The following is a 26,461-nucleotide window of genomic DNA, read 5'->3' as shown; positions in this document are numbered from 1 at the left end:
TTATAAAGTTATAGAGTTCTAGTTTGCCAAGCCATGAGATGGCTTGTAATAGAACAGTTTTCTCACATCGCATCTCTGGAACATTTTCCAACCTATTTGGATTGTGGATGTACAGAAGACTTTAAAACAATGTTGTACACAATCTCTCTTGGCAGTCAAGAGATTTATTGTTCATTTTTATTTTGCTTCCCTGCTAAATCCTGCCAAAAAGACTAGGAGCTTCTAAGCGTTGATTATTCAGGTGGAAGAGGGTGCCAAGAAGGGGAAACAAACATGGTTTAGTTCTTCTGCATTATAGTTTGCCTGGCGTCTGACCTTCTGGACTTCAGCATCCTCTTGTCTGCCTACATCTCCTTCCCTAGCCCCCAATTACTGGTGAATTGAATTTGGAATTGTGGTATTTGAAAATGTCAAGGAGAATCAATAGGGAATCTCTTGGGAGGACAATCTTGGTAGACGTAGCACAGATGAGAGCGGATCTGAGCATCTTCCTTGCTCAGTCTCTCTAGGGGATCTGGGTCTGGCTCCTGGACTGAGTGCTTCAGCTCAGATCTTACAAGGCTGTTCGTTTCATGGACACCTGAGGCGCATGCCCCAGGATGCTTACGCTTAGGCGGGAGTCCTACTCGCCCCTCTTTCCATGAGGTATCGATCTTGGCATATGTCCTAGTTTGAAGAAGGCACACCGACTCACACTGGGATACAATGGGCACCCATGTTTGATGACTGGATATTCTGATGAACCTGTCCATTGGGAATCGGGGATGATTTGATAGCATTGGCCATGGTATTCTTCTGGGGTGGGTGACCTGAGCTGAGTGTGAGAGGCACTGCGGAGCAGAGGTTCCAGGCCTACCTGGATGGTAGGCTCCAGAATGTGGTACCTGCGGGACATTGGTCTGGCCCTCAGATCCTCCAGTATGAGGTTCCCAAGGGTCAGTCAGTCCTCCCTGCCCCGTTGTTTATCATCCACATGAAACTGCTGAGTGAGGTCACCCAGAGCTTTGGAGAGCATTGTCATCAATGTGCTGGTCACATGCAGTTGTGGGTCTCTTTCATCTTCAGCAGGTGAGGCCATAGGTGTGCTGAGCCATGCTTGGCTGCAACAGTGGACTGGATGAGGGCTAACAAACTCAAGCTCAAGCCAGACAAGACTGCGATGCTCTTAATCAGTGGTTCTCCTGTCCATGTAGTGCTTTATAGGCTAAAAACAGCACCTTGAATTGGACTCAGAAGGATATGGGCGGCTAGTGCAAGCAGACCCGAACTGGTGTTGCGTGCTCAGACCATCCTGTCATTACTCTGCATGCCAGAACCCAGCCAAGGCGGTTTACGTAGCTCCGTGGCACCCTCACACAACAGCCCTGCAAGGTAGGCTCTCAACCCTGAGAGTCTGGGCTGGCCCAAAGTCACCCAATGTCCCCACACTGGCTCTCATAAGGTTGCCATAAAGTACAACTCTCTTTACTCAGTCTCTGCCCCCCACCTTAAAAAAAAGCAAGGGGAAAAAAGCACCTCCCTTTGGCAAACTGTGGTCCTGTATTGTCTACCTGAGAGCACACGCCACTGACTTCACTGCCAACCCAAACAACGTACATAAGCAGGAGGCTGGATTTATTCACAGTGTCTTTTTGTTCCTCTGGCTGTGCCCATTTGAGGATGGCTGCTTTGTCATTATTACCTTTGATCCCCAGAACAAAGTGACATGGTAGATCAGACTGAAGAGGGGCTTTCCAAAGGCGGTTTTGCAACTGTCATGGCACGATGGAGACTGGAAATGGAGACTTTGTTATCAAGCCCATCACCAGCTGCAGCGTTTCATGTTACATGAAAGTCCGTACACCCTCCGGCTGTTAGTGGTTTCTTCCCCATGGATAAACCCAATTCAGGGCATCAGAAACTCTTCAAAGGAACTTGCTACCTGTTTACTGAATTTTCTTTCTCTCGCTTGTCCATCAAATTCAATATATGTCTGTAAAATCTGTATTACAACCCTTTGTCCAGAGGCTTCAGGATGCTATATGGGGTCTCTGCCTATTTTATTCTCCAAGTAATCCGGTGCTCCAGCCCTGTAGGCTTGGGATGGGCTTGCTGTAACCACGCGTGGCATTCATGCTTATGTGAGGGCGGACTGACCCTGAGTCTCATGTAGCTGGCCTGTCTGAGTCTTTTCCATTAACTTTGTGTGGATGTGTATACGCAGGTTCAGTTGCCTGGATTCTGCAGCTTTCTTTGCTCTCAAGTCAAGGGCTTTTCAGTGTTGCCTTCCGGCCCTTGTATCACTTCAGCTGCAAAGCTTTTTTTCAAAGGAAGTGGTCTGAACATGCGTCTGCAAGTCATTGAGCTTACCTGACTAATGAAAGTTCGGAAGATGATGAGGGAATAGCAGCAGTGACGGAGAGCCCGACGTGGAGAGCCCGGTTTCAGATGGCACGGAAAAGGAGGAGAGAATCCTGCACGGTATTTGCATGCACAGGGGCATGCGTGTAGCTGCCGGTGGAGAAATGCAGACTGTCACCTCAATAGAAATAGGAGACAACTTGCCGTAGCAGAGAGGGAGACTAGAGGGCTCAGATGTCTCATCAGCTGCCATCTAGGCGCTCACTTTTGGTGGATAACTTTCGGGCCACTGCTGTTCTCTTTCCTGGTGGTTCTTCGACTTAAACCAGTCCTTCCCAGCTGGACAGCCCTTTGATTAAGGACACCCCCGAAAAGAGGACTGTCCTCTGCCAGCTCTCCAGACTAGAGGACTGCCATCTGTAAAGCAGGACACCTGGCCACCTTAGCTGGCTTGTAGGCCGCTGCCAACCCCCAAACCCAACACTAGTCCCCTGTGCTTTTTGCCAGGGCAAATTCGCATCTGGCGAGAAAGCCATGGATGGGTGATGTCACTCCCCAAACCCAGTGCCGTTTTGTTGGCTGGGTGGTGATCCTGCCCTCCACAGGGCAGTCCTCCTTTGGAGGGAGGGAGGGAGGGAGGGAGGGAGGGAGGGAGGGAGGGAGGGAGCCTTTACATTTCTGTGCTTCCTTCAGGGGGAAGGTAAACGGCCCATTTGGGTGGCTCCTTCTGATGTGTAGGGCTCCTGCCGTAACGTAACTTGAGATTTACTGGTAAATAAATACACCGTGTAGCTGTATGGTGCGGCCCCCTCCTATCTGGTACCTTCCAGGTGTGTTGGAGGAGAACAGCCCAGGAATGGTGGAAGTAGTACTCCCAAACCATCAGAAGTCAACCAGGTTGGGGAAGGATAGAGCAGAGTGTGATTTCATTTATACCCGCTGGCTGGAAAGTTCAGTTGAACAATGAGGTTAATGTTTTTCTGCGGTAGCCCAATGAACATACAGCTGTTTTGCTTTTGAGACCACAAAAAACAAGCCATTCCAGAATAAATGACTGCTGTGTATAGTGGGTGAAAAGAACTTGCAGGGAGGAAGGAGGCAGAGGTGGTGATCCTTGGTGTGGAATTAAGGGTTGTTAAATGTATGTATGAATGCCGTGTTTTTCCATCTGTAAAATATTGGAGGATACGCGTGAGAAGGCCATCAGTCCTCTGCTTTCAGTTCTCCGGGCCATTCTATAATAATGTCATGGTCGTTTGCCCCTCCAAGAAGATGAACAAATCCTTTAGGGTTTTTTCCTGCACATCAATTCACACTCTGTCAAACAGATGCAATGGAATTGCTCCACCTTGTAGGGATGTTGTGAGATAGAAAGAAGTTACTGGGGTCTCGCATGTTTATGCTGCTTTTCTAATTACTTAGATTTACTTAGAAATAACATAGCATACTAATTCATGGGAGTTTCTCGTGTAGCAATAGAATAGTGTGTTGATTGTAAGTAGCTGTGTTGATTGTAAGTTGAATCCCAAAGCCAAGGTTGGGCTGGTTGGATTTTGTCTAAACAGAGATAGGATTGCAAGCTAAATCATGTAAAATAAGCAGAAAGCTGTGCATTAAACTACCTGTTTTATCTTTACTATCTACTGGGGAGCCACTGTGTTTCACCTAATGCTGTAGTTAGATCCAGATTTTATATTTTCAAAAATGGGGGAAATGCAATTGGATGCTTCTTCATCTGAGCAGATTTAGGATCATTCCTGGGTACAGTCTGAAACCTATGGAGCAGCCGCTTAATCTAATTAACAGCATGATCTTAAACAAGTTTAGAAAGACAAACAAGACCCGCGGTAGGAATTGTGAGTCTTCTTTCTGTCCAGCCATGCATAGGACTGTGTGGTAGACTGCTGCCCCCTTCCACCCAGTTTCTAGCCCATGGCTAAATGCAGACACCAAGGTTTCAGCACCAGGCCAGCCCCTCACTCCTCTCCCCAGCCTGGCTTTGTCTGAGATCCTGCCTGACAAAGTTCTGCAGAACTTGAGAGCTTGTTCATAGTTTAGTGATGTTCTAGTTGGTTCTAATAAAGGCACTGCCTCGCCACGCTTATGCAAATTGCTGTAATTTGTGTGAGTTGCAGGGTTCCATTTCTCTAGACAGAGCACATGCAGGTTCTTTCAGCTTAGGGTTTTGCTTTTTAGGTCAAGTTAACAGCTGCTGGTTGATACACACAGAGAAAGAGAAAGGGAGGGAGGGCAAGGCTGTTCTCGCTCTGATGACTGTGGGGTGGGGGAACGCAGTGGTGCAAAGCATCCTCCGTTTTCTCTGGTCTCCTTATCACCTCTTCTGATGTTGAACACATTTAATCACCAGCGACATAGTGTGGTTTTCCTAGAATATGAGCTTCGGCGCTCTTGACCCTCTGACTGTCCAGTGGCCTTGCCCTTTGATTGAAGGACAGAGTGGGATAATACGATGCTTGCCAGATGTCTTGTTGTGGATGCTCTTGCTAAAGCCATTTATTCCCAAAAGAACACTGCTGCTAACGGCAAGAGTTTGTTGGTTCCTGGTGTGCTCGTCCTAATAAGACACAGCAGTTGCAATTTCTTCTTAGCAACTAGAGCAAACTTTATTCTGGACAAATGGCTACATAAGCCAAGCGGTTTGTAGCATCAGCAGTCATAGTGTGCCTCTTTTATAGACAGGAATCAGGAAATCACCTTACAGCTATCACATTGGACGATATTTGCCACCGTGCAGCTCTCTTTGCGCTCCCGTGCTAGCACTTCAGATATCTAATTGGCTATTGGCTTTGAGTGCTTAGTTTATGTAGTAATATATGTAAGAGAGAAACTCAAGTGGGCATGAACTGAGTCGTGTCCATAGGGAGACATGCTTGCTATCAAGGAAGAGCCAGGAACATTCATCCTTGATGTCCTGTTTCAATAGGAAATCCATTGAATAGCTTTTTAACAAGTTCATGTCCCACAACTACCAGGGGCAGATCAGAAGCTTTTGCTCAACCATACTTTAGCAGAAGGGCCAAGCTTTAAACTATAATTAATCTTAATTATGGTTTATTCAAACAAGCCAGCTTTGTAACCTGTGATTTGAAATTGGCCTATTTCAAACCATAGTTAAGATTAACCAGAATTTGTTGGGTTAATTAAAGAAATGAAAGCTTCTGATCTTCTCCTTGAAGAGGTGCTTGAAAAGAAGACGAGAAGAAGTATGGCTGAACATGATGAGAGCAAACCTCATTGAGCAAACCCCTGTATATCACAGTGTTTGAACCAGCTCAGACGGTTGATCTTGGATCCAACAAACCTGGGCTCAGGTGCTGTCGTGGATTCATTGAATTATCCCTTTACTGCAGATGCAGAGGGACAAAGGCAAGCTAAGAATGAAAGACTTGCCTAAGACCAGCTTCTAAATTCATGTCTGAGATCATTGCCCTTGAGCTTTTTATGACTCTACTTAGACTCTTAGCAGCTATGTAAACGTTCTGTATTTGCTTCATGCTGTAGAAGAACCCTGTGTACCTGCAGAAGCAATTTCATCATGGCTTGATGTGTTGTGGGGCTAGCAGGATAAAGACTGCCTGAGCCCGAAATATGTAGGTTCGCTCATTTCACTCATAAAAGATGTTGTCTCTGTTGTTCCAGTTACCTGGAAGTTCCTCTGCTTAACTTTTTATGCTGGTGCTTTTTATCATTCTTGGTCTGTCATGTTGCTTGAACCCAGTGATGCTACCTCACCATGATCTTTAGAAACCATGATAAGAAACAACAGTTTGTGTTATGGTTTCTCCATGCTTTGATAGCTTGCTGTGTTGTCTGAACTGAGAAGCGTGGTTTCCACAGCCCCAGTTTGCAGCTACCACAGAATCCCCTGGAAACAGTAGCAACTCCAGCCTTCCAACCTCTGTGTGTGGACCAGTGAGGAAGAGGAAGGCTACACAGGCAAGGAGTGATACACCTTGGTATTGAATTCGTGCACGGTAGTTGACGGGATATGTGCCAACAGTGGGAGGAGTGAGTGGGGAAGATGGAAACCACAATGAAGTAGAAACCACAGGTAGATCATAGTTAAAAGATGCAAACCATGGTAACTGGATAGGGTTGCTAGTCATGCTGTGTGAATGCAGCCTGTGTCTATGTTGGGTTTCTTTCCTTGCTGCTCAGGTTGGTTATTAAGAGCCTTCCATTTCTGATCTTCTTCCAGGGCCAGGCCATGGTGAGGCAGAAACAAGGCAATGCATCTATTACAATGCTAACTGGGAACTGGAAAAGACCAACCAGAGTGGGGTGGAGCGCTGTGAAGGAGAGAAGGACAAGCGCCTCCATTGCTACGCCTCCTGGAGAAACAACTCTGGTTCTATTGAACTGGTGAAGAAAGGTTGCTGGCTCGATGATTTCAATTGCTATGACAGGTAATGGGAATGGGCAGAACCATGGAGAACTGTTTTAAGTATTTGCTTCAGCCTGGTGTCTTGCAGAATACAATTCCTTTTCTTTGTTCATGAAATATAGATATTTACCCTCGCTTTTGTCCAGTGGGAAGGTGTAATACATGTGGTTGAATGGTGGCTTTCAGTGACAGAACAAACCTTGGCTAGTTAATGCTAACTAAGGTATAGCGTTCATCTTTTTATTTGCTAAATTATGAGACCTTTGCTGTATCAGCAGGCAAAACGATTAGAGCATGTAGTGGCCGAAATATAATCAGAGTTACTTGGTGTTTTCAGTGGTTAAATATGGAAGGAAAAACTCTTCCTAAATGTCTGGTAGGATTTATAAGCCTTTCCTGTCCTATGCAGTAATTTGGGTTTCCAGCATTGGAGGTGGTAGGTAGAATAGCAGCCTGTATTTTTACAAAACACTGCTTTCCATAGTTGTTCTTGCTCTTTATTTCCTCCAAAAGCCTTTTCTACCTCTCTTTTTGTTTTTCAAATGTGTGCTTTGAAAACTGATTGTAGAATTTATTGAAGTTCTTCTGCAGAAAATTCAGGCAAACTTTAAAATAAGGATTTAAAAACATATTTATGCGGACAGAACCCCTGAAATATGAGCAATTGCTCAAAATTATAATCATGGAAACTTTATATTATTGGGCCGAATCCAGCATTAGGGAGACAATCCTAATCAGTGTCTAGCAAACCATAGGAACAGTCAGAGACCTAGTTCCAGTCTTAAAAATATACTTTGAGGATGGAGCTGGGCTTTTGACCTCTCCGCACCTTCCCTCCTCCTCTGCTGCTAGTGCATCTCTGGGCAAGCTGCATCTCCGAGGGTGCTGACCTTGGAGACAAACTTTTGTGGGTATTCTGTGGAGCCAGGATGGGATGTAGCCTCGTGGCACCATTCTTGCATGCTGAGGGAAGAGTCTTAATCCTTCGGTGGGGAGGAGATGCATGGAGGCAACCTTTACCTCTGTGCTCCTTCCATCATGCATGGGATGCCTACAACCGTCCAGCTCTGTTTGGTCAGGGCAGAGATGCTGCAGTTCACTTTATACTTCTTAGAATGATTGGAAAGCACACTGGGCCATAAGGCAGAGATTCGTGGAATGGTAGAGTTGGAAGGGGCCTGCTCAGGGAAGGACTCCAGGTAAAGCATCCCTGGTAGATGGCTCTCCAGCTGCCTCTTCATTGCCTCCAGCGTGGGAGAGCCCACCACCTCCCCAGGTCATGGGTACCACTGCTGTACTGCTTTAACAGTCTGAAAGTTTTTACTGATGTACAGCCAGAACCTGGCTTCCCACACCTTTGAGCCCATTATTCCGTTTCCTGTACTCTGGGTCCTTCCCCTCCTCTTTGTGACAGCCTTCCAAGTATTTGAACAGGGCTACCATAATTCCTCTCAGTCTTCTCTTGCTTCTCAAGGCTAAACATGCCCAGTTCTTTCAAGCTCTCCCCATAGGGCGTTGTTTCCAGTCCCCTGATCATCTTTGTTGCCCTCCTCTGACCTTCCAGTTTGTCTACATCTTTCTTGATGTGTGGTGCCCAGAAGATGAGACCTAACTGGTTCTGAATAGAAGGGAGCCAGTACTTCATGTGAGTTGGAAGTTATTGCAGCCCAGTATAGCATTGTTGGACTCCGTTTTTGCTTCCTTTAAGAAAGCAAATCAAGAATTCAGGCAGGTGGTGATCACTTTCCCTCAAACTGGCAAAATTCTTCTAGGTATTCTAAAAATAATTCCCTTAAGCATTATTCTGCAAACAGTTTGGTATTTACCAAAAAAGGGAGACAAAAGAAATTAGAAGATGGGTGCCACCAGTACCAGTACTAAAGATTAGTGGCTGGCTGACCGTTAACATCGAGGCCGTGGAGGGTTCATTCTGTTCCTGTTGACATCTGGAATTGATCACTGTTTTCACCCCTTCTGCAGTTTCTCCTTATCTGTCTTGGTTTAGGTGTTCTCCTACTTTGCCATCATTCAATTATTCCCCATTTCTGTCAGCAGTTGCTGGTGCTGCTCTCAAGCCTGGCCCTTCCGCACATCCCTTTTATCCTCCTAATTTAGTTGATGTTCGTTGTCATTTCTGCACCGTGCTCAGTCTTCTAAAATGCTATTCTGCAGTTAGCCAATCAGCTGTGCTGTACAATCTTTTTCTCTCTCTATGCTGTTATGGAAACTGGAATACGCCAGTTGGCAGCAACCACTCTAGAGTCATACAGTTCATCTCTCTTTTCCCATTTCCCCATCGCACCCTTATGCCCAGTGTTGTATGGCAGTTGCTGGAATGACTCTTCTCATTCATATAAGATCATCCGTCCGCCCTCCCTCCCTCATTATTTCTTACAGATGTGATGACCATCAATTGGAATGACTGTAAAAGAGTATTTGACAAATTCACGGAGGAGAAAGCAATCCATAGCTGCAAGTCCTGACAGCGCTATATTATCTGGAGACGTTATGCCCAAGACGTTATGCCCATATTGGGGAACTTAGGGGAACTTGGGAACTTAGGCAGGAGGTGCTGTTGCGCGAACGGCTTGTGCATTTCCTGTAGACAGCTAGACTAGTTGGATGCAGCATGGTGCTTCTCATGTTCTCATTTCAATGCTCGTGTTGTTTTTATCTTGCTCCTTTCAGTTTATGGATTGCTGCCATGTGGCACGTTCTGCTTCTTCCTCACTCATTTTTCCTTGATGTTTTTGACTGTGCTTCTCCTTTGCTTTTCTGCCCCTATTCTTCACCTTGGTTCCACTGCCCATATTAACTCATATCCTGAACGTTGGTCCAGCATTTCCTCTCTTCTTCATTCATTTTCTCTCACCTTTTCTTCTCATATGCCCATATTCCTCCTAAGAGGCCACCTCTTTTTCCTTCACACTTTTTTCAGATCACTGCCCCATTCATTTTAGTAGCCCCTGGCCCCTGCTTTGAGTTTCCAAATCTTTTTTGAATCACCGAGTTAGAAGATACGAGAGATGAACTGCTGCAACTCCATGTTCAGTACAGCCCCCATTTTACAAGATGCAGGTACAGCAAAGGAGTTCTGACCCCTCCCAAGGAACTCTGTCTCAAAGCTAAACTGTTCTCTGTTGCAAAATGAAATTTTAGTTGGTGGACCTTCTCCTCCTCCTCAAGAAGGTGCACCAAGCATCAGCCTTGTTCTCTTGCTAATGGAATAGGACACTTTGTCCTATTCTAAATTCTGAGCCTGCAGATAGGAAAGTTTGTTTTATTCTTGTATGGAATCTCGTCTACATTCAGTGCTTTTATAATTAGCAATAAATGAGAATATCAACTCCTCCCTTTTTGTGACATCCCTGTCCTGTTTTCAGCATTTCCCCTTTCAGCAGTCACACTTCATCAAAGGAGACAGTGGTTCTTGCCCCTTAAGATTATTTGATAAAGTGTAGCAAGTACTCAAAAAGACTAATCTTCCCTTGGTTAAACTAAGTAAAATAGCTTTACCTCCATTTACCTGCCTCGTCAAATCATTCAGTGCAGGAAAATTCCACTGACTATCAAGGGAGAGAGTGGTAGTGGAGGAGAGGAATGGCTGAACGTTTCTACTGTATGACCCAAACTTGGTCTCTCTATATTAGAGTGAACAATGCAAGGACTTCTCCTTGTAGCTGGAGCCCCAGCAAGTGAAGGAGCTCCTGGGTGTTTTTATGCAATAAATTGTCGATAATTTTTGGCATGTTCTGAAAAATGCCTGGTACCATAATATGGAGAGCAGGCTGTTCTTCCAAGAGCCATTTGCTGCAGAAAGAGGAATCTCAGTCATTCATAGTTGATCCTAGGGTAGAAGAACACACTGGAGTCTTTGGCGGGGGGCGGGGGCGGTAGTGCCGTAATAGACCTCGCTCCTCATATTTACTAATGCATTGATTTATCAGTCACATTGATATCACCCCTTGGGCTGGGTCGCAGCAATTGAATAAAAATGGATACAGTCTACCACCAGAAAACAACTCAAGCAGCTGCCGAAAAAGGAAAACCTTCATTTGACACTGAAAAATAGATAATACAGGTACCAACCAAAGTTGGGAGGAGAGAATTCCATAGCTGGGCTGGCTGCTAGCAAGAAAGACCTGATAAATTTCAGGGTTTTTTAACCTGCAGCAGCGGTAGCACCTTGGAAGGGCTTCCCAGAGCTGTCCTCAGTGCCTAAGCAGGGCTGTCTGGGCAAGGGTATACCATATGCAGCATTTGGTAACACCTCCATGTCGGTTATGTATCATCCTTTGATTGTTCAGCTTTTTGATGGCTCATAGCCAAACACGTGGACCAGCTTTCCCCAACCTGCTGTCCTTTGGATGTGTTGGAATTTACTTCCCATCCTCTGTAGCTCAGGGAAGGCGCTACGTTGGGGCAAACTGATGTAAAAGGATTCTTCTATTCCGTATCTGTAATTTGATTCAGATTTTTATAACAATAAACAATCATTGAAATGAAAGAGAAGGGTTTGAATTCTAACCTAAAACCTGTTACTAATTGAAAACGAACGCATTATGTGGTACAAAGCTTTCAGAACACAATTGCTGCATCTCAAGAGGGTGGGTAGTGTGGAGACTCTCAAGAACCAGGGAGGACTGGGGGCTTGTGGGTAACAGTCGTAAGCATGCATTGGTGAGCTCGGCCCATTGTGTTACAGAGATCTGAGACTTGGAGGAGGGAGGCAGAAACTCCCCTCACTTGTTCTGTCACGTTCTGTTCCCCCCTCACATGTCCCACCCTTTCTTGAAGGCTCAAGTCAGGGTTGGCAACCTGAAAAGCCCCCCCTCCCGGGGTATCAAATTCACGTGTAATATTTGCCCCCTTGCGTCTGGCAAGCAATTGCTTTGGTGGTGACCCCAATATCTGATAAGTAAACCTATGGGTGTCCCTGCAGCAGCTTTCCCTTTGCCATTCACGGCTTATTGAGGCTATCATGTCCTATATAGACAGTCAGGGGAACACGTATACAGTCATCCACAACAAAGTGCAAAAGAATGACAATATTATCCCTGTGCGTCATGCCATCTTCTCCCTTCCTACCTTCTTCCTTTTTTCTCCCCTCCATCTGCCTCAAACTGTCCTCTAATTACATATGGTAAGGGCTGAACACATCCTGTCTGGAAGTAATAGCAAGGAACAAATTCAACATACATAACAAACAAGACAAACCTCTGACGTAAGGGGGAGATGGTGTATGCGGATTAATGGCTTCTCTTCTTAGTCAGGATGCAGCTTGAGGTAATTGCTGGACTCTCCTGTAAAACTGGTCTTCACTCTTCCTTTTCCATCCATACTGCTCACTCATGCATGTACATCCTGAGGTGTTAACCATGGGCGTGAGTTGTTACTTGTGCAAATTAATCACTAGGGATGACTTGCAAAGAGCTTTCTGCATGATAAGTCGAAGCTCATCGCTTGAGAGCGTTGGTCAACAAATGGTTATCCCCTCTTCTTATCATCTTGGCTCAGTTTATCACCTGTCTAAGGAAGCCACTCAAAGTGCCACATAAGAAAGAAAATCTGTGACCTGTCGTGGTTTTCCTGTAGTAAAATGTCATAAGGTGATTGTGCCTCCCCAAAGGGGGGATAGTTGGTAGATGTCCCTGAACAACTGGAAGCAATCCCAGCAACTGGAAAGGGCTGGTGTAGCATCCTGGTTAACAGCAGGAATGGAGACATCCCTAACCCAGATTTTGTTTTTAGTAAGTTAGCTGTGAATTTAATTGTATGGCCAGCCCTCTGTTAGGTGCTTTCAGATGAGGCAGTTACCATGCCAGCTCCATGTCTCATTCACATAATTTTATGGAGAGGTTCAGACAGTGACATTGTTTTCCCATTGTTTCATCGTTTTTTTTAAACCAAAGAAAATCCATTAAGTAAGAAAAGGTGGAATAGTTACACAGTGCCTTCTGACTTATTAAACCAGCAGGCCTCTATCCGGAAGCACCCATCATCTCTGCCTTAGTCTCCATTGCTTTCTGTAATATGGGTATAATGTACCACTGGCTTTGCAAAGACCCATTCTGCTTGTTGATTATGGAGGTCATACCAAGTAATGGAAGGCTTAGAAAAGAGAATTTTCCCTACCACCACCCTTTTGAGGCTATTGATTATGTCGAAAAGAAGTAAGAGAGGGCAAAGAGACTGGAAAGTAATGCATAAATTGTGTGCTAATAGTTTTGAGGGTCTGATTTGAAATGCTGTGTTTCAGAGTTTTGAAGAAAGTGGGGACAATCTATACAGAGCTCTTTGAGCATGTACCAACAGCACTGTTGATCAATCAAACAATTTATTATTTCTGTACTGATCTAGTCACAGGGCTCTCAGTCTGACTTGATAACATGTAAAAACAACATTCCATTTTTTTTAAAGCAAGTGCATTTAAAACACTACGATAATTAAATTAAACGCAGGAAAATCAATATAAAAACCCAGCAGCCTTAAAATTAAACATTAGAAGAGCAAAAGAATCTTTCAGCTGATGATAAAAGACTAATCTCTGTAGAGAGGGCATTTCAGAGCCATTGGGGTCACCATGGAGAAGAATTGTATCACTGAGATGAAGAAATCTAGGGAAGGCTATAGCTAGGCACGACAGATTTGAGTTTGGTTCAGTTCTGATATTGCAAACACATTCTTAGGCTCAGAATTATTTATTTCTGGGTCTTTTGTACCAGGCTCTCATTGGTGGTTCTCAGTGCTCTAGTAAAAAAGCAAAGCAGACCTTCCCATCCCTGAATTAAACTAACCTGGAACTTGGGTGCTTCCAGACAGAGAATTCTGGTGTTATCAGTAGAAGGCACTGCACAGCTGTTCCCTCTATTTCTCTAGAGCTGTTCTTCAATGGATGGGAGAAGCTTGTGGGGTGGGGAATAAGTGGAAGATACTGTCTAACTCCTCTAAAATTCTGTGAGTGTGGCTGAGTAATGGAGCGATAAAGGCTGTGTCTAGAAGCATAATATCCAATTTCGCTTCCTGTACAGGTTCCTCTGCGATGTACACACAAGGGGATACAGCATGAGCTTCATAGTCTGCAATGTGTACTGTTGTCTTGGACTAGATTTGTGCCCTGATAGTTGTTCGAAACTGGGGCCAGAGTACCCACACTGCTTTAAGCCTGAAACTTGATTTGACATCCAAGTTCTACTCCTGAGAGCTCACATACAGAGAAAGATTACTGTAGAATAGGTTTATTGTAGAATAGGCTATGCAGCATTCTTTGCAGAACAAGGAATCCTGGACTGATGTTTGATTTTGTTCACAAGATGGTCCTCAGATTGTGTGCCATTCCCTTTCCATATATGAAACAGTGGAAACACTGCAAAAAGCCATTGCGTGGGTCATAACATATTACTTTGGAGTTGGATCATAGTGAGTTTCAGATGTGCAGTGAGTGACACTGGAGCTGTAGATTTAGCAGAACATTCCTTTTCTCCCCAAGGAATAGCAAATGATCTTTTAAATTCAGTGTATCAGTGTCTTGTACAAACTCAGGCTAAAGCAGATTGAAATATTGTTTAAATCCATACAACATCTTGACTTGCTAATGTAAAAAACCAGCTGATTAATTTATGTATTTTATCATATCTATACTGACACTGTGCATGAGCAATTTAAACTTTTATAATGCTTCTGACAATGGGAAGGGCGACAAGAAGCCAACAAAAACTACAAAATGACATGAGTGAGCATAGTATAAGCAGGTTTTACTCCTTGGAAGTTTGGTAATAACAAACTAAATTTTAGAGGGGGGGAAATAAAAGATATGACAGGCCAGGGGGACATTGTCAGCTAGCTCAGGAGATATTTGGCACTGTCTGTTTGTGAGAGCTCATTTAGGCATAGCATTTATAGCATAGAAACACGGTGGATTTGAGAGAACTAGTGCAATATGATCATCTCTAAATTCTAGGAAGGGGAAGGGAAAACTGGAGGAGGTTTTGCTCTGTATGTCAGAGCTCAGGATTCTCTGCAGAAGCTCTGTGGGTGTCAGTAGCTGGCTGCAAACCTAACTGAGTACCAGGAACACGCTATTGTCCCCAAAACCAAATTTTTCAGGGTGATCTTGAGGTGACTAACCAAAAACAGGGAGGCTTCAAAGTGAGGAAGTGTTGTAATAGTGGGTGACTTCAGCTAATAAACTTTGACTGAAAGAACGCATGTCATAGATCTGACAAACAGGTTAATTTCTCAGTGTCCGAAATGGCTGTGCCCTAGAACAGTTGGTAGTGGGACCAGCCAGAACAGAGATGAACTTGGATTTAATCCTGAATGGTGTCACCAAGGACCTAGTACAAGATGTAAATGTTGTTGAACTTTGTAGTTGATTTTAGGATAGTTTTATTGTATATTATTGCCTTGTTTTTATGGATTGTTGTAAACTGCCCAGATTGCGTCTGCTATGTGACAGTATAGAAGTAAATAAATAGATAAATAAATAAGATGATGATGATGATGAATGGTGACTACAGTGCTAGTAGATTTAATATATATTTAAGCGGAAGATTGTCAAGGTAGGTCCAACACAATCACATATAATTCATAAGAGGAAACCTCTTTAAAATGAGGGAACTGTAAAAAGAAGGTTGAAAAGGAGGAGTCCAGAGATTTAAATTCTTTCAAAATGCTTTCAGGACATTCAAAACCACAATAATAGAAACTCAGATACTGTGCATAACACAGGTTAGAAAAGATAGCAATGGATCCAGTTGGTCATCAGCATGGTCAACAAGCGGTGCTAGGGAACCTGTTAGAGAGCAGCCCTCCTTCACAAAATGGTTGTCTTCCCAACTGAGAAAACATAAGATGTGCAAGCAGAAAATAAGAGATATAAAAAGCATGTTAAGGTGCATATTTCTAACAATTTTATCACCAACAATAAAAAATAAAATAACAGATATTGGAAACAAGAAACCAACTAGAGAGGCAGTTGGACCATGGGATGATAATGGAGTTAAAGGACTATTGATGGAGGATAAGTAGATTGTGGAGAAGCTGGAAGAATTCTTTTCATCTGTCTTTGCTGCAGAGGATACAGGACAGAAGTGAAGTGAAGTTTTCAGGGATGACATTTGAGGAAATTTGGCAAATAGTGGTGACAAAAGATGAAGTTCTCAACCGAACAAATGGAAAGTTAGTAAATCTGGATGATATCCATCCTAGAATTCAAATAAGGAATTCCTTAAAACTATGTTCTAAGATCAGCTTTTTTACAAGAGAACTGGAGAATGGCCAAAGTAACACCATTTTTTCAAAAGGGATCAGAGGTCGGGTGGATCCAGGAAATTCTGTGCTGGTTAACTTAACATCTGTTCTGGGTGGGTTGATTGAAATCCGTATTAAAGCATATAGAAGAACAAGCCCTACTGAGAAAGAATCAACACAGTTTTCATAGAAGCAATTTCATTCTTGCTAACTTTTGAGAGTACTTTGAGCGTGTCAATAAATGTGGACTGGAGTGATCTGGCAGACATTGTTGATTTAGACTTCCAAAAGGTTTTGACAGAGTCTCTCAGCTAAGACTCCTAAAAATTCCAGAATAAGAGGGAGGGCCTATTATGGATAGCTAACTTATTAGAGTAGAAGACAGGCAATAGGAATAAATGATAATTTCTCCCACTGGGGGATGGAAACAGAGGGTCCAGCAAGGGTGTCTGTTGGGACCAGTGCTTTTTAACCTGTTCATAAATGAGCTGGGATTAGGAGTGAGCAGTGATACTGCCAAGTTAACTGGGGACAACTAATTGTGTAGAGTTCTGGAAAGAAAAGAGTTGTGAGGAGCACCAAAACGATCACTTCAGATTAGGAAAATGGACCCTTGAAATGGCAAATGCAGTGCAGTGTGAAGTAATGCATGTTGGGGTAACTCCCCCCACCCTTCAATTTCGAGTACAAGCTGATGGGATCTACGCCAGGAAAAAGATCTTGCGGTTTTGTTGACCCAGTGTGTGGCTGCTGTAAAAAAAAAAAAAAAAAGAAAAAGGCAAACTTCCTACTTGACAAAATTAGGAAAGGAGTTGAAAATAAAACTACCAACATCATACTGCTGCTGTCCAAATCTGCAGTGCAGCTGCACTTAGATTGTTGTGAACAGTTCTGCTAACTGCAGTTTAAAGGCTATTGTAGTGTTAGAAAAAGAACAGAAAGGGGCAACTAAAATGTTGAACTGGTTGGAGCAATTCCTCTGTGAGAAGAGGATGGAACAGCGGAGATTGTTTAGCTTAGAATGTTTAGCATAAAAATGTTTTAATAAATAATAATAAATAATAATAAACAGAAAAAAGTATGAAAAGGGAGTCATGGTGGAGTTGTACGGAACTATGCAAGCTGTGGAAGAAATGGATGAGGAGACATTTTTCTCTCCTAATACTAGAACTTGGGGACATCCCATGAGGCTAATTGGTGTGATGTTCAGGACAAATCCTGCAGCACATAATTCAACTATGGCATTCACTTCCACAAGATGTAGTGATGGCCACCGATTTGGGTGGTTTAAGAAGGGATTGGGCAAATGCATCGAGGAGAAGGCTGGCTGTGGCTGCCAGTTCTGGTGGTTGGATGCTGCCTCCAGTTCGGAAAGGAGCTTGCCCCATGTACGCCAGTTGCTGGGGAGCTTGGGGAGAGGGCGCTGCTGCAGGTTGGCCTCCATGTGAACAGCATGCTGGGCTGGGTGGTCTGATGCGGCATGGCTGTAGAAGCAGACAGAGGTGCATGTGGAATAACAGTGGTGTTGGCACTCAGTTGACCTTTCTCCCACGTGGCTTTGGTGCAACTTGCCCCAAATTGAGAGGTAGGTGTCTCTTGCCAGCACAGCCTCATGTGGCCGTTACTGGCAGAAAAAGATCCTGACATCTGTGGCTCTGGATCGCAAACGGGAAAATATGGCATCATGGAGGAACTGGCTCCGGACTCCTCATCCCTCTTTTCGCCTGCATGAAGAAATATGTGCATGTGCAACTGGCATTGCGACAAGTTTCGCTGTGGCCTTGCAGCTCATGATGCCTTTCTACAGTGACTCCACATGTGGTGTTGGAAAAGTTCCTTGCCACGCAGCTTCCTTTCTTCAACATATAAGAGGGAAATAATGTGTGGGCATGTGTTCTTGAAGCTTGAGCTGCTATACTTTCTGGCATATTAGAGCTATACCTTGCCCTTTTGTAAACTTCCAGTACACTTAAAGGGCTCTTGAGATCTCACACAGGGAGTTTTCAGCATCTAAAATCTCTTGTACAAAAGGTGCTTTGGATCAGGAAAATAAAACAGGAGCTGGCAGTAAATAGGAAAAGACAATTCACTTGTATACTGAAGCAGCTTCTTTTTTGAGGGCAATGCAAGAATTCACTGACTTTTTCCCCCCCTTTTTTTAATGCTGTCTTAATATACAGGCAGGAATGTGTGGCCACAGAAGAGAGTCCACAAGTGTTTTTCTGCTGTTGCGAAGGGAACTACTGCAATGAGAAATTCACTCACTTACCTGAAGTTACAGGCCCAGAAGGTGAGGCTTTTGTTTGTGGAGAACAAAAACCATTGTGTTGAAAGTTTGCTTCTGTAGGTTTTTGCTAACCTTGAATTGGTGGCTAGGCAAGAGAACATGGAACTTAATTATAGTGGTGACATTTTAGATCATGAAATTGATGGTTCTGTTAAGTTAGGTTTTTCCAGAGAGTAGTTTAGCTGTTTTGCAGTCTTTTGGGCAAACTGAATTGCAAGGCAGCTTCCTAGGCCATAAAAAGTGGGAATAAGTTCCTTGTTCCCCTGGAAAGTTTGGGGTGGATTGCTGCTGACAGACTGTGTGTGAGAGAAGAGTAACTGTCTGTTTTATACAGATTGAGCAAAATATCTCATCGAGCTGACATTCAGATGCCTGTGGGCACTGTGGGGTGAGAGGAGCATGATCGCCAAACAGCAAGTTTCCTTACAAGTCTGTAAGCTGCCATAGTGATCCTGGGAATTTAAGGTTTACTTTCAAAATGGTTCTAGTCCTCATGGTTTTGGTGTGGATTTTTATTGAGTAAACTAGAGGAAGAAATGGATGCATCATCCTTTGGCTTCCACAAGAGTTTCCACACACTACATACTGGCTTTGAAACAATTCGGATTTCTAGGTCTCAAGTGCAAATAAGAAAGAACTGGTGCTTGGTTACCACCCATGGTTTGTCATCTGCCACACAAATATATGTACAATTAGGTGTATAAAAAGTGGAATACTGGAATTAGCCTTCTGCCTGTAATGTAACTCCAAAATGCATTCATTAAATGGTCAGCCAAGCTGACTGTCCTTCTGCCTGGTCCAGGCAGCCAGTTACCTCTGCAGAATTCTGCCCCGTTCAGAAGCTCTTTGCTTCCACTTACCAGATACTGAGGAGCACGGAAAGAGAGCTCATTTTCCATCATGCCTTGAAGGTAGAATGCAGTGGTGAATCGCAGGGCGGACATGCGGTTGTCTAACTCTTCACGTTGCTTCTCTTTTCAGTGGTCTATGAGCCACCGCCGCAGACTCCCTCGCTGCTCAACATTCTGGTGTATTCTTTGCTTCCAATTATTGCCCTCTCCATTGCCATACTCCTGGCCTTCTGGATGTACCGCCACCGCAAACCACCGTACGGACATGTTGACATCAGTGAGGTATGCAGGATTTATCTCCAAAGTGAGTGGTGGGCTTGGATGCCAGCTTCAGCAAGCTGGCTTTAAACGGCACTGTGTGGCCTGATGTGGCCTGTGGACTTTCATGGGAACCAAGCTTTTGGCAACCATCCGGAGACGGCTGTTTAAAAGCAAAGGCCACCGTCAGGAGGAGTATTCCCAGCTGTCATGTTCTACCCATTGCACCAACCTTCCCCAGTGTTCTGTCCTCTGGGTGTGTTGGGCTGCAGCTCCCAGCATCCCTCATCCAAAGAGCAGCAGGGTGGGGAAGGCTGCCTTACACCATGGCTCCCATTACAGACTTCCTTCTCCTTTCAGTACGACATTCCGGAAAGGAGAGGAAAGGGTGGCTTAGCTACCCTCTAATGCCTGGGAATGATAACTTTGCCAAGGCACTGAAAGTAGAATCTCTCACTTTACCAGTCCTGTCCTTTCGTGGATCTTACAAGTAGAGATTTACATAAATTAACAGGCAAATACGGGGAAATATATATTATCTATTACTCCTAATTGCTTTCTTCCAAAAACTGTCCAGGCTAGAATTTGCTTAGCTTTCCTAGTATAGGAAAATTATGAACCCTTAGACCTTCCTTGAGGCTAAGTGGAAGGTCACCATTATGGTCATTTAGTCACGTAAGGACAGGGTTGTCCATTGCCTTCACCTACATTGTGAAGAGATCGACGACCAGTTTCAAGTTATATTAAAGTCTATGGCATTTTCTGGACAGGGGTGGTTGGTTGATTGCTGGTTCCTAGCTTAGCCCTTCCCTCCTCAAGAACAGAATTAAGTGGCAGAGTCTGGAGGTGGTTGAATGGATTGTGCCACTTCAGATGGCAGATGTGGGAATCACATTTTCAATGCCCCCTTACCCTTCTGCAAATTGAAAAGTAGCACAACAGGCTTAGCTCAAGCTAGAACCATGGTCTACTAATGGTATTTTTAGTGTTGGTTCTTTTTACATGGAAATACATTCTGAAATGTTACTTCTCACCTGCTGTCAGGTGTAGAACAGGTGTTACATAATTTTTAACAGATTCATTGAGGGGAGATCCACCAGTGTCTATTAGACATAATGGCTAAATAGGAAGCCCAAATACTCAGTGGAGACTGCTGCCTCCACTGTCAATACAGCAGTATATTCCCTCTCAGCTGTAGCTGGTGAGAAGCTCTCCATGGTAATGCATCTATTTTGGAGTAAGGTTATACACCAGAGGTAGTTCCTGTAAAATTCAGACTGCCTCCTTTAACACAGCAATACAAGTAATCCTGGGTGGAAGCCAGGAGTTCATAGGGGTTTTTTTTTTACCATCATCTACCTGATAGACAATCGAGTGGTTGCTACTTTATCATGGTTTACATCCTCCCCACGGTTGGTATATCATGGTTTACATCCTCCCCTCCTTTCATGGTTGGTATATATCCCATCACCCACTGTACCTGAAATTCATCCCAAGATGCACCACTCCCTGCCTGTGTAGCCCGCCTCTTTCTCATTGGTCCACACATAGACCATGGTTATAATGGCTCCTGCAGTTGTCTTTCTTTTCAGAGGACCCTGTAGTAGTTGTATACCATGCCCATGGAAAGCATAGTCCTGGGTTTAAAGATCAGGATAGCCGTTGTGATACAAGGAATGGTTTTTCGAGACCAAACTCACCATGGTGAAATACCATGACTGGATTCAGACAACATGGCAGACCAACAATGGTTGCAAAAATGGCTTGTCAGAACCTAGTCATTACCTGCCACACTGATGTAGGAACAACCAGAGTCCACTGAGTATAATCCTGAGTGTTCTGGGGGCTACATACGGGGGGTGACTGCAGCTTCATGACCTGCTTGTTAGCACCCCAAACACATCTGACCATTTGATAGCACTTAGAAATCGTAAGAATGGGATAGAAAGTTCCCAAGGGTTTCTAGACTTTCTGTTTTGGTTGTATATGAGCGACAGCAATTACAGAATAATATTTTGTTCTATTGTTTTAAAGTGGAACTCTGCATTCCTTACAAACATAGTATAGAACTGGAAAAAAAGTTGAATTAAGGCCATGGAAATGTCAGTGTCAAAAACCGTGAATAGTGCTGCTCAAAAACGTTTGTGATTGCTGGAAAAAAGGTCATTTAAGTTTGCTGAACTCCCACATGATGGCTTGTTTTTAGAGAAGTACATTAGCCTGATTTCATTTTTAAAGTAATGCTTTTAGTTGGAATAATATGTGGTAAAAGACTGCACTAATTAAGGTTCAGGAAAATTTCTCTGTTCTTCTCTCTAAATACTGAGACAGACTTTGGGGGAAATTACGTATGTGTACCATTATTTTTAAAGTGTGCATTGATACTGCCTAGACAGACAAGAGCATTAAGGTTATTCACCAGAATTGAGGTTAATTTATTCTTTTTCAAGTGAAGGATCAGCAGCATACCATAGTCACATATGCCAAGGCCAGGCTTAGCCAGCAACAGTTTTACCTTTGAGCACTTTGTGCATCATTTTTTTTAACCTATCTGGATAAAATGCAAAGCATGAATGGAACAAGCATGTACTTCCAAGCACTTACACAGGTGCACTCTGCAGCAACCAGTGATCAGCTGCAGGGCTGCTACTGAGCAGACTCCTGGTGAAAACCTGGGTTTACTTTTCTGTAATGTGTGAAACAACCGTTGATGTCAAACAGTAAATTTAGGGGACTGCACCATCCGGGGGGTGGGGGGGGGGAGGTAGGCAGCGCTGGTCATTCCTATGTGTGCGCGCGCACACATGCAGGGCACCACCCCCATCGCCAGGAAGGCAGTCAGTCTGACTGACAGGTGCAGTGCTCTACAGGCTTTATGCTTCAGGAGGTGCTCTCCTGGGGTATTGTCCCCTAATTTCGCCCTGGGAATGGCTCCTGTCAGTTTAGCAGCTTAAGAAAGACTGATGATCCTCAGCCAGCCTGGGTTAGACACGGGTAGGGACAGCCCATGGGTAGGGACAGTAACAAATGTTTTCAACTCCATCTTGCTTATCTCATTACCCCCATCTCTTGTTTAGGACCCAGGTCCGCCACCCCCATCTCCCCTGGTTGGACTTAAGCCATTGCAGTTGCTGGAAATCAAGGCTAGGGGGCGCTTTGGCTGTGTCTGGAAGGCTCAGCTGGTGAATGACTATGTAGCAGTGAAAATCTTTCCCATACAGGTAAGTGCGGGATTGGGCATGTTGCCCAGAATTAATGACTTCTTAACTTCCAGATAAAAGATATTTTAAGTTATAGGTAAGCAATGGTTTTTTTTAACTGGAGCCACATTTTGGAATTGGGGAAGGACTTTAGAGTCAGCAATATGTTTGCTAGTTACAGATTCAGTCCAGCACAGACCAAGACACAGTTCGATACATTAGAGACGTAACGTTAAGCCATGGTTTACTGATGCATGCATTAGTTTCAGTGCACCTCAGGCCCATGTGGACCATGTGGGACCAACTACAAGGAAAGGATTGGAAGTACCAACTTGTTTCTAACTAACAAGTTTACTATTACATTGGAAATAGGGGATATTCTGCCTAGGTAAAACTATGGTTTCTTGACACAAGCTTAGTTCAAAACATGGTTCATGATCCTAGCTTGTCAACAGACTTGCTTAAGCTAACCAGTGTTCCCACAAGTTTGAATATAGCTATAAATTCTGTGAGTTTTAAACAGGCAACAGATGTTTCCAGTCTCCTTCTGGCTACTTTTGAAAGAAGACCTGCAAGTTGGTGACTTCCTGCTGCTTGTTCATGCAATCCTCAACTGTAGTTGAGGGTCTTACTCCAAATGGGCTCTTATTCACCTCTTTGTCAGTGGAGCAGCCCTTGGATGGGAGTCAAGAACAAGGAATCACAAGTGAAGGGATACGCTTCTTGCCTGGGCAAAACCCCAGCGTGACCTAGAAGTGTTCCTGTGGGAGAAACTATTTTATTACGTAATACATTTTTATACAGTTTAAGTGCCATGGTCAGGCACTTATAAATCAAAACCAAGCTGGCATTTTTTGAGTAGCACGACCATAGCTTTCCTAACCCATTTGGAGGATGAAGATGAGGAAAGGAGGTGAGCACAGGGCAATACACTACTGCTCTGGTTTATTGAAACTTTAGGAATTTGGAACGTGTTAAGAACAGTTTAGATTGAATTAATTCTAAAATATTAAACTTTTAAAATTTTAGAATGCTTCTCTGAATCCCTAGGCAAACAGGACCATTTTAATTTGACATCAGAAAGAACGCAGAGTTGGTGCCTCAATCAAACCTTCCTTGGCAGCCGTTCTATAGTCAGGGCAGCCCTGCAGAGGAGCGCCCCCCCCCACCTTTTTCGTGGTTGCACAGCACATGGCCACCTCTGAAGATGCCAGTGCATGGGCCACATGATGTGAGGGGAGGTGTTCCTACAGCTGTTCCAGTCCCTGGCCATTTAAGACTTTAAAGGTGAATTCCAGAACTTTGAGTTGTGCACATTTTAGGACTATGGATTTTGTATCTTGGAACTTTGGACTTGATGCTAAAAGGAAACAACCACCAGTAGCAATTAGCAACTTCAAATGGGCTATGTACAATTAGAATATTGTTGAATGATTTATTTTAAGTCAGTTCTTTCTCTACATGCAATCAATTAGCTCCCTTGGTTGCTTCACTCTAATGTTACTTCTTGGCTAATTCTAAATCTGCTTATTTCTAAATATTTCTATGGACTTGTGTACAGATAAAGCAGAAAATGGAATGCAACTATGCACTTTATTTGCCCTGTGGGTGAGCTATTAGTGAGAAATATTTAGTGCTAAAGTGTTGATAGTACCAGTGATACTGTGTTGAAGAAAACCAAACTCTTTGCTTATCACTGATTGAAGAACAAAACCAGATGAATGGGGGTTGGGGAAAGGGGAAAAATAAATCAAGGATGTGTGTGCACAGATTTTATATTCCTGCTAATTGCTTCTGTGCAGAATTTTCAAACTGTGTTTGGAGAATTCTTGTGCCCTGGATTATCAAGTAGAAAAGCTTCTACAGACCAATTATTTTTATACAGTTTAGTCACTGTGACCTTCCCAAAGGATTCTGGTGCCTGGAGTTTGATGAAGATGCTGAGAATTTCCTGTTAGAGCTTCGTAGATTCTCCTCCCATCACTCCTGTACAACCGTGTCCAAGCTTAGAGCAGGAATGATAGTTGAAGCAGTTTTAAGTCTGCTGTACCCTGAGAACGCTTTCGATGCACTGTGCTTTATTATTTAATCCCCCACAATTTGTTTGCCATCATGGATTTAAAGGAGGAGATTTTCATGTCATCTGTTCAGGCCAGCTCTGACTAACTAGTGGGATATTTTATTCTAATCCAGATTAGAAAGCTGTAACTGTTAAGATTATATACAAAAGGTTTAAATCTGGTTAATGTCTGCACAGTACTTGTTCTTTTCTGTGCTTCCACTGAACAAATTTAGGAAAGATTTACAGTGCAATCCTGTAATATGTATGCGGAAATAAACTCTTTTGAGTCAATGGGATTCATTTTAAGAGTCTGTATGAGTGTAACCTTATTTATTAATAACTGCATAGCACTTTCCTATGATGCAATCATATGCAAATTTATACAGAAAAAAGCATACAACTCGCAGCATTCTCCCGCCAGCCTTGTTGGGTATGTAGGCTTTTTCTTGTGTAACTTTGCCTAAAATTATGATTTTTCTTTGTCTTTCTATTAGGAAAATAGAAGTTTTTGGGACCCAACAATTTTCTTGCTTTTCTCCAATTCTTAGTGAAGTAAGATAGCCAATCCTCTCCAACTGATTTTTCAAGTTAGGGATTTTGTGCAAATATTTGTAACGTAAGAACTTAAAAGAGGAGTCATGTTGGGTTAGACTAAAGGCCGTACCTGATGCTAAAGCTATCATCAGAGCCAGCCACCTATGCGCACAGATGCAAACACATCAAATGGTCAGACACAGGGAGACATCAAAGTGTAGGATGTCTGACAGAGAATTCTCAGCATCTTGCCCAATTTAATTCTCTCAATTCAGAGATAGGATACTGGATTATACCATGAATGCACAAGAATAGCTGTACACACAATATTGGATTGTCTGTCTTCTTTTAAACTACTTCTTTTTCCCCACTGCCCTATCACTCTCCTCATAGGATAAACAATCCTGGCAGAGTGAGCGGGAGATTTTCAATACCCCAGGCATGAAGCACGAAAACCTTTTGCAGTTTATTGCTGCAGAGAAGCGAGGAACAAACCTGGAGACGGAACTATGGCTGATCACAGCTTTCCATGACAAGGTAAAATATAAGGGAATATGTTGCCATCTTGATAGTGGCAGAAGAGCTGAAAGTTCAGTCCCATTTCTCTTCCACCTATCTTCCCATGCAAGAGAAGCCAAGAGTTATACCAGGGAAGGGCCCATGCTGTCTGGTTCCCAGGAATATTGGTGTTCTCACTCCTGGGGAGAGAAAGGTGATGCACAAGGAAGAAGGTAGGTGATGCTGGATTCTTCATCTAGTTAACCTTTCCTTTTTTATTCCAAGATCCTCCCATATACAGGTGGAGCTTGAATTGTACACAACAGCCAAAACTTGTAAGTGGGAGCTGTGACAGAGCTGACTTAGAGTTCTTATACAAAGCTTTGCACTATATTTAATGTGAACGCAGCATTCTGCACTTAAACATGAACAAGAAGGATATCTCTTTTACTCCGATTGTGATACAAAGTTTGAGAAATGTCTCAAGGGAAATCAACTTTGGAAATTAGTAGAACCTTCAGACAGAAAACTCTGTATCCCTCCCCTGCAGAGTTTCTGGGTGTTTGTTTGTTCGTTTGCCTTTGTCCCCACCCCCCGAGTGCTTCTTCTCTTTGCTATTTAGTGTTTCATGCTATTGCAAAAGGCACATCTGTGGGAACAAGTACCATAAAACAGCATCAGAATGAGGGAGCTGAAATGGAATCAGAATGAGGGAGGTCAGACTAGATGGCCTGGGAGGTCCCTTCTGATTCGCTCTGTTTCTATGTTTCTAAA

General features: G+C 43.6%; 1 protein-coding gene across 1 annotated transcript in view; it reads left to right on the top strand.

Moving 5' to 3' along the window:
* ACVR2B (activin A receptor type 2B) overlaps positions 1-26,461 on the top strand; it is a 119,945-nt gene that overhangs the window by 78,617 nt on the left and 14,867 nt on the right. The window contains exons 2-6 of the mRNA XM_044425242.1: positions 6,560-6,767; positions 18,178-18,287; positions 19,266-19,417; positions 22,471-22,614; positions 25,583-25,726. Of these exons, the coding sequence (XP_044281177.1) occupies positions 6,560-6,767; positions 18,178-18,287; positions 19,266-19,417; positions 22,471-22,614; positions 25,583-25,726 (758 nt within the window). The remainder of the gene's footprint in view (positions 1-6,559; positions 6,768-18,177; positions 18,288-19,265; positions 19,418-22,470; positions 22,615-25,582; positions 25,727-26,461) is intronic.

The sequence above is a fragment of the Varanus komodoensis genome, unplaced genomic scaffold (genome assembly GCF_004798865.1).
Source record: "Varanus komodoensis strain SLA01 unplaced genomic scaffold, ASM479886v1 scaffold15, whole genome shotgun sequence".
Classification (NCBI taxonomy): Eukaryota; Metazoa; Chordata; class Lepidosauria; order Squamata; family Varanidae; genus Varanus; species Varanus komodoensis.
The sequence above is the reverse complement of the archived record's forward strand: the minus strand, read 5'-3'. Positions and strand labels throughout refer to the sequence as shown.